Raw genomic sequence first — 8058 nt, 5'->3', positions numbered from 1 at the left:
CAATAAGAGCAAGTAACACAAGTATCCATACAAGTGCGAAAAGAGAGAGAGTTCTATCTATTACATCATGATTTGTACATTTATACAATTTACATCTTTGTTTCATCCAAAAATATAGGTAGAAGTTTATTCATTTCTCTCCAAAATGCATCTCACAATCTATACATCATCTACTCTCATATAAGTAGGTTCCTCTAATGCAACTGGAGGGATACTAATGCTAGGGCGCTAAGTCCTTACCGCGATCCTTGCCCGGAGCACTCGTACTTGGCCCTGCAGCAAAGTGGGGTGAGAACTAATGTCCATAGTTCCGAGTGGGTTCGGCCGCTGACTCCGCCGATCTCCCCACTAGGTCCAAATGGGCACAATTAGATAGATAGATAGATAGATATGTAAAAGCAGTAACAACATAGTAAGAAAGCTATGCTACTGTGCCCGGATCATATACAATGTATGCATCCTCAACGTGATAGGTAATCAACTAACATGCCACTATGTCCAAGAAGTAATGTTATTTACTTGTCTACTTGTTCATCAATTTTCTTGACTTATCCAATCCTTGGCCAACCCTGAGGTTCGCCCACGACTCACATGCATCTCGTAAGGTAAGGAGGCTCAACTCGCTCAACAAACCCGAGACCGTCTGCGGGACCCCATAAGGCTATCCTAGGGACCCCATAAGGCTATCCCTCGTGTGACAAAACTCCGAAGCGCACGCTTGTGTGGAGCGACCACCACAAGTTCTGAACAGACAGTGAGTATGATCCAATCCTCTTAACTCGAGGATACCCTATCAACTAGGGCTAACTGTCACTCGGGAATCCACCTATCCCAATGTCCATATGGAAGTGTTTAACTACACTAAGTTCTTATTCAATGACTCATCACTAGGGAATCCACCTATCTCTAAGTCACATGTCAAGTGTCATTTTTACACTAAGTTATATGCCACTCGTTTTGTTGTCATTGTTATTTACTTGCCACTCGTTATGTCTTATCAACAATCGAGTCCATCTTTTATCTCAGCACTATAGGATTCAATGTCTCGACCCAATCCTTATCTATCCACTGTATCAAGCATTCAACTCACACTATGATATCATCTAGGAAAGCATAAGGAAATGGAAATGCACATTTATCCTTGTTGAAGCATAAAAAAAAAAGAGAGAGGAATAAAAGAGGAAAAAGAAAAAAAAAGGGAGAGAAAGAAATAAAAAATAGAGATGGTTTATGAGATTATCCATGCACCAGGTGCATGGATAAAATTTAAATTTTGAAAATATCTCATGCACCGGGAGCATAAATTACGAATAGTGGGACGTTCTCGTAGATACGAACGGGTATTAAAAATAGCATATTAGCCCTTTCCCTTTCACGTATTTACAAAATGCTCCGCTTTAATCATATAATATTTTATTATATTGACTAAGGTGTAATATGAGCAAAGGGAAAGGACCAATTCACAATATTCCCACAATCCCATCATAACCATCCAAAATCTCTCCCACAATCCCACGATACTATCGTAACAACCTATACCTACAATCCCATCATCCCACAATCCTCAACCATCCACGATCCCATAACCTCCGCACCCATACGCACGTTTTCCTCAAATCCTGTTACAACCACCTCAATCCCACAATCATACGCACGTTTCCCTCAAATCCGTTGCAACCACCCCATAAATACCTCTCGAAAAAAATCAAAGAAAGAACATTTTTGAATCTTCGAAATCTAATCAAAAATATCCACCCCATTCTGTCGATCGCAAAAAAAAAAAAAGGAAAAAAAAATATATTATCTCTTTCTCCCGTTCAAAAAAAAAAAGAAGAAAGCTCTCTCTATCTCTCTCGCTAAAAAAAAAAGAAAAAAAAAGAAAGAGAAAACAAAGCTCTCTCACTCTCTCTCTGAAATAAGCATCCACCATGGCCAAAGCCCACGAGAGCCCCTGACGACGACGACGCCGACGTGGGGCTTCAGAACCTCGACCTCCTCCTCGAGCTCGAGAACCGTGTCAACTACACTACTACCGAGGTCTTCGGCGGCGACTGCCGCCTCGACTGAGCGTTCCCGAGGCCGCTCGCTTCCTCGCCGACCCCCGTGCTGCTGAGGCCGCTCACTTCTTAGCCGCTGCCAAGGCCGCTCGCTTCTTCGCCGCTGCTGAGGCCGCTCGCTTCCTCGCCATGGAGCGGCTCCTCGAGGAGTGCTCCGAGCTCCGTGGCCGCGCCGTGCTCGTCCAGATCACCAACCCGGCGCATAGTCATGGCCGCGACGTCGAGGAGGTGGCCGACGAGGCTCGCTCCATCACCCGCTACATTAACGCCCGCTTCGGCCGACCCGGCTACAACCCCATCGTCCTCGTCGACCGCCCCGTGTCGACCTTCGAGAAGGTCGCTTACTACGCCGCCACCGAATGCGTCGTCGTCAGCGCCGTCCGCGACGGCCGCGATCCGCTGAAACTGCCCACTCCATCAAGGCGCAGCTCGAGGCCCTCGACGACTCCAACGCCGCGAACCGCGCCCTCTCCCCGCGCTTTGCCGCGGGGACCTCCGACAAGGTGCTCGATGAAATGCTCAAGTGGAGCAGCGACCCCATGGATCCGCCGTGGTCCTCGCTGAGCGCGACCGCGCCTGCTGCTCCGGTGTCGACATTACCGCCGACGAGAACACCTTCAAAGGCGACGTCAAAGACCCTAACGCCGCTCCTGCCATCGCCATGGCCGCGTGCCGCAAGCCCATCGCCAGCGTCATCGCCGGATTCGCCGTCACCGCCGGGTTCGAGATCGCCTTCGCCTGCGACCTACTCGGTGGGCCGCGACGCCAAGTTCGTCAACACCGGCCCCGCGCGTCTCCTCCAAACTTAGCTGAGCGCCTACGCGAACCTCAGAGGCTCATCGACAACGGCATGACCGCGTGCCAGCTCGCGCTGAACCAACTCATCACCGCTTACCAGGTGTTCGATCTGTGGCCACAACGAGCCGCAACGTCGGTCCAGGCTGCGGCGTTTAAGGCGGAGCACGCGCAAGCGGCGGACGCGCTACAGAATGTGCCGACGATTGGTGCGCGGCGACGGGCTGATCGTGGACGTCAACGGTGAGCTTTCGACCGTCGGCACGTTCGTTGACACCTGCCAGGACTCGTTCGACGAGTTCCCGGATGTCGACGGCTCGCCCCTCGCAAATGTACAAACCAATCTCAGCAGACTCGGCAGCAACAGTATCAACCTCGTCGCCTACAAAGCCGCCTAGGATATTGGTCTGACGGAGTTCACGCCAACGAATCATGCCGGCCAACTATTTGATAAAATGCTTAAGACGTACTTTTAACGTCGGACCCGATTTGTACATAAAGAGAGTGAGCGGTGCTCTTCTCTTTATAAAAATAGTATTAAAAGAGAGAAAGAAAGAAAGAGCGGTGCTCTTCTCTTTATAAAATACAGCATCATCGAAAGAAAGAGAGAGCGATGCTCTTTTCTTTGCAGAAAGATATTATCAAAAGAGAAAAAGAGCTAATTATGAAAGAGAGAGGGAGCTTTGTTACTGTTAGGGAGGCAAGGAAGGGATTTATCCCGCCTTAGTTGTCCCACGAATGTAAAAGAGATAAAAAGAAATTATTCATCTCTGTTATATTATATTTTTAAAAGAGATAAAGAGAAAAAAATGTATTCTCTTAATTCTCATTCAATGAAGAAATGAAAGAAAATTAGTCGGATTTTCGATTAATATTCTTTTGATTGTTCTTTTAACAGTGTTCAAAAATAATCGAACCCTTCAATTGAACCTTTCGATTTGGTCGAATTAAATCGAATCAATATTTAATTATATTTCGGATGAATTTGATTTTGAACTAAATGTTTAAATATTTTGATTTCGAATCTCATATAGACCAAACTATATTCATCTCACAAGTTCATTAAGACCAGCCCAAACGCAAATCTAGGCCCAATTTCATGATCTGCCTAAAAGAAAATTTGGACTTATGCCATCAGGCCTAAATTAAGCCCAAGCCCATATGTAATTTAAGCCCCAACATTATATGGGCCTGAATTTGACCTATGTTTGAATGCAATTGTATAAATCCAACTTTGGGCCATTTTAAACCCATGAAACTATATATATAGCCCAGATCCAAATTTTTAAAAAAACTATATGGACTGGAATCTAGCCCAAATTCAGATTCACAACCAATCAAATCTTACATTGAGCCCAAATCCAAATCTCGTATTGAACCCAAATCCAAATCCCATATCAAGCCCAAATCAAATTGAGCCCAAGCCCAAATGAGCCCGAATTCAACTCCAAATCCAAATGAGCCATATTGAACCCAAATCTCAATCCAAAATGAATTCGGCCCATATGAAGCCCAAATCCAAATCAAAATATGAGGCCCAAATCCAAACCAAAACATGAAGCCTAAATCCAAATCAAAATGAAACCAGTCCATGTTAAGCCTGAATCCAAACCCAATAGCCAACCTACACAATTAAACCAAACCCAATCCAATTATTTATCCAAATTGATCCAAGCCGAACCCAACCCAATTAATTCCAATCCAAATGAGCCCATATCAAACCTTTTCTCTAGCATATATAACTAGAGTCAAATCTCAACACATTCAAACTCGATCAAATTCTAAAATATTTGATTAGAGTTGACCAAATCATATACAAGGTTTCATCTAATCAAATCAATTGAGCTCTAATCCATCTACTTAGAGTTCATATAAATGAAATTAAATTAAACTCTAATGCATACACTTAGAGTTTAATTTTAACTAATCCTAACTTATAAAATTAGGATTTAGTTGATATCTTATCTTATGGTAAACCCAAATTCATCTCTTGATTAGACTCTAATACATACACTTAGAGTTTAATTTCGGCTAATCCTAACACATATAATTAGGATTTGGTCCGCATCTCGCTACATGTTGGACATAAATTCATCTTATGGCGAACCCAAATGAAATTAAATTGGACTCTAATATATACGTTTAGAGTTTAATTTAAAATATTTTGACTAATCCTAACATATATAATTAGGATTTAGTTCATGTGAAACCAAATTAAACTCTAATGCATACACTTAGAGTTTAATCAAATTTTGACTAATCCTAATACATATAATTAGGATTTAGTTAATATTTGGCCTTATGGTGAACTTAATTAAGCTCGAACATATAAGCATAGAGCTTAATTATACTAGACTTTAAGATATAAAATTAGAGTCTAATCAAAAATATTTGAGCTAATCCTAACATATACATCTAGGATGAAAGCTTAAATCAAATCCCATTGGACTTTATAACATATATTTAAAGTTCGATTAACTAAATCAAACTCTAATTCATTTAATTAGAGTTTAATTTGAATCAAATCTGATTAAATCCCAATGTATATACATGGAATTTAATCAACCTTCCACCTTAGGGTGAACAATATTGTTAAGCACTGAAACATATGAAGCCCAATCAAATCAATTTGATTATATACTTTGATATCTTGGTTCAGAATCAAATTCAATCAACCGTCATACTGAATTATGTTATAAAATTCATCTTTTATTCAATCACAGCATTACAAAGGTCTCTTAATCGAAGGTGCCCTAACACTTTGTAGGGGTAATTAACAATAAACGCTTGTGTTTATTGGAAGCCATGAATCCACAAAACCTGATTCCCATACATATTCAAATATTAATCTGAATCATGAATACTACCCCACGGTGGAAAATCAAAATAAAATTAACCGTGCGAGGTATGTCATTCGTGGTGGTAGACAAAATGGCACGCCCGGTGGGACATGGCTTCTCCTTCCATCTCTGAGACCAATGATATGCTAATAGAATTGAATGATAAATATCTAATCGACACTCGTTATTCCCTTACAGGAGAAATGGCACCGAAGAACACTGCTACTGCTACAGGTTCAATGATGATCAATGCAGGACAGGTTTGCCTGCCGGCATCTGTCCTTACCATTGGAGCTGCTGGTGCTGCGATCCAGTTCGGCACCATCCCTGAAGAGGTTAGGGCTGCGGCTATGGCCCCTTTCAATGCTGTCGTTAGCCCAAATAATGTTAAGATTGTGGTTCCCCGCCTTCCCTCTCGTGGAAGGCGCCCGAATGTCGTCATCCCCAACCCTCCTCGCGTTCCAATGAAGGAGAGGATGACTCTTAACGCCTCTCGTGTCCCTGTGAGGGAGAGGATCACGCTTATCAGTGCTTCAAAGAGAATGGAGCTACAAGGTAGGCTGGTGTTCNGGAAGGCGCCCGAATGTCGTCATCCCCAACCCTCCTCGCGTTCCAATGAAGGAGAGGATGACACTTAACGCCTCTCGTGTCCCTGTGAGGGAGAGGATCACGCTTATCAGTGCTTCAAAGAGAATGGAGCTACAAGGTAGGCTGGTGTTCCAAAATCGAAGTGAGGGAACATCGCCACTTGATATGGCGCCTAAAGCGTCAGTCTTCAATAGGCTGACGTTCCCCAAAAATGCTGTGTCTCCTATGACAAAGGCATTCAAAAGAAATCTTCGCCGTACTTTGAAGCGGCAAGAGATGAACAAGGAACAGAAGTCTCGACAAACCCAACTTACTAGGTTTGTCGCTGGACCTGATGTTTTGGTCCATAACCGATATGCACCCCTGAGGTTTGTGAGGAAAAACTCACCTACGGCCGTTCTGCGCCCAGAGTCAGAAATGGCCCACTTAAAGCCTTCCCCTGCATGTTCTCGTTCGAGAAACAATAACGAGAACCCTCTCTGCAAGCGGATATATAAAGCCTTTAAGGCTGCAAAGGGAAGGATAAACATAGAGAAGAAGATTGAGAAGCCAAAATGGCAGCGAAGGTCGACGCTATCCCATGAAGGGAGAAAAACAGAATGGAAGCCCAAAACTCTTACTCAAATCAAAGAAGAAAAATCTAAAAATTTGGAGATTCATACTGTGAGAGTTATAGGGCGTGTGCCCTCAAGTGAGGCTATTAACGAAGAAAAAACAATTCAACAAATGCTTACCAGAGCTGCTGCAAGAAAAGCAGCAGAAGAGAAGGCGAGAGCTAAAAAAACAAGCTCTTCGCAAAACACCAGGAATAAAGATGATTTACCTGGTGATCTATCTGATCCACGGGAGGAAGAAGAGGTTGTATTCTTCCTGAGGGATCCAAAGGATGGTATAATCGCATCCTTGAAAAAGAAAGTTGATGAAAAAGATAGAGATATTATAAGTCTCTATAAGAAAATGGAGGAGGTTATGGATTTGATGATGAATGTACAGAAGCAGTTGGAGGATCAACGGCATCAAACCAAGACTCCAGCTCGGACAGAAGCACTCGCACCCCAAGTCATTGATGAACAGGCTAAAACAACTGTTCCTAAAGAGACTACCTCTTTAACTAAAGAAGAGATTCATGATTTGATCACTTCTCAAGTTAAAGAGACAGTAGCGGGGGCAAACCCAAAACCAAAAGGGAAAGGACATCCTTATCTATCAGAATATGATAATATACCTTTTCCAGACGGGTATCAAGTCCCTAAGTTCAAAATGTTCTATAGTGTTGGTAACCCTGATCAGCACCTAGCACATTTTAAGGCCATGTGTGGAAATACAGGGAGTAACGGACCTCTACTTTTGCGACAATTTCCACAAAGCTTATCAGGTATAGCTTTTGAATGGTACTACTCCCTCGAAGATGAGTCCATTAAAACTTGGCCCGACATGGAAGAAGCTTTCAAAGCAAAATTCGCCACTGTTAGCGATAAGATTACTATCGCTGATCTGGTAGCCACCAGACGAAGAAAAGATGAAACAATGCTAGATTACATTACGAGGTGGCGAAACTTAAGTATAAGGTGTGAACAACCTCTAGATCAGACCCAGGCCGTTGGTCTTGTTATGGGCAACATTGATAATTGGATGGCCCCATTTCTGTGCACATCTAGTTGTTCCACCTTTCATGAATTAATATCAAACGTCTCTAGGTTGGAGAGAACTGATCCCCAAGTCTTAGTAAATGTACAAAAGACAAAAAGGGATGATAATAAAAGAGTTGAGGCAAAGAT

At 42.9% G+C, this 8058-nt stretch overlaps 1 protein-coding gene across 1 annotated transcript; it reads left to right on the top strand.

Annotated features, from left to right (window-relative positions):
• LOC109707779 lies at positions 2187-3099 on the top strand. The gene is made up of 2 exons (XM_020229312.1): positions 2187-2435; positions 2590-3099. The coding sequence occupies exons 1-2, from the start codon at positions 2187-2189 to the stop codon at positions 3097-3099; spliced, it is 759 nt and encodes a 252-aa protein (XP_020084901.1).

The sequence above is a fragment of the Ananas comosus genome, linkage group 3 (genome assembly GCF_001540865.1).
Source record: "Ananas comosus cultivar F153 linkage group 3, ASM154086v1, whole genome shotgun sequence".
Lineage (NCBI taxonomy): Eukaryota > Viridiplantae > Streptophyta > Magnoliopsida > Poales > Bromeliaceae > Ananas > Ananas comosus.
The sequence above is the reverse complement of the archived record's forward strand: the minus strand, read 5'-3'. Positions and strand labels throughout refer to the sequence as shown.

Bases quoted from the DNA above. Each gene is read 5' to 3' on its own strand.
- LOC109707779 (XM_020229312.1), top strand. From the start codon at position 2,187: ATGGAGCGGCTCCTCGAGGAGTGCTCCGAGCTCCGTGGCCGCGCCGTG. The intron at 2,436-2,589 runs GTCCGCGACGGC...CAAGTGGAGCAG, and splicing joins AATGCGTCGTCGTCAGCGCC to CGACCCCATGGATCCGCCGT.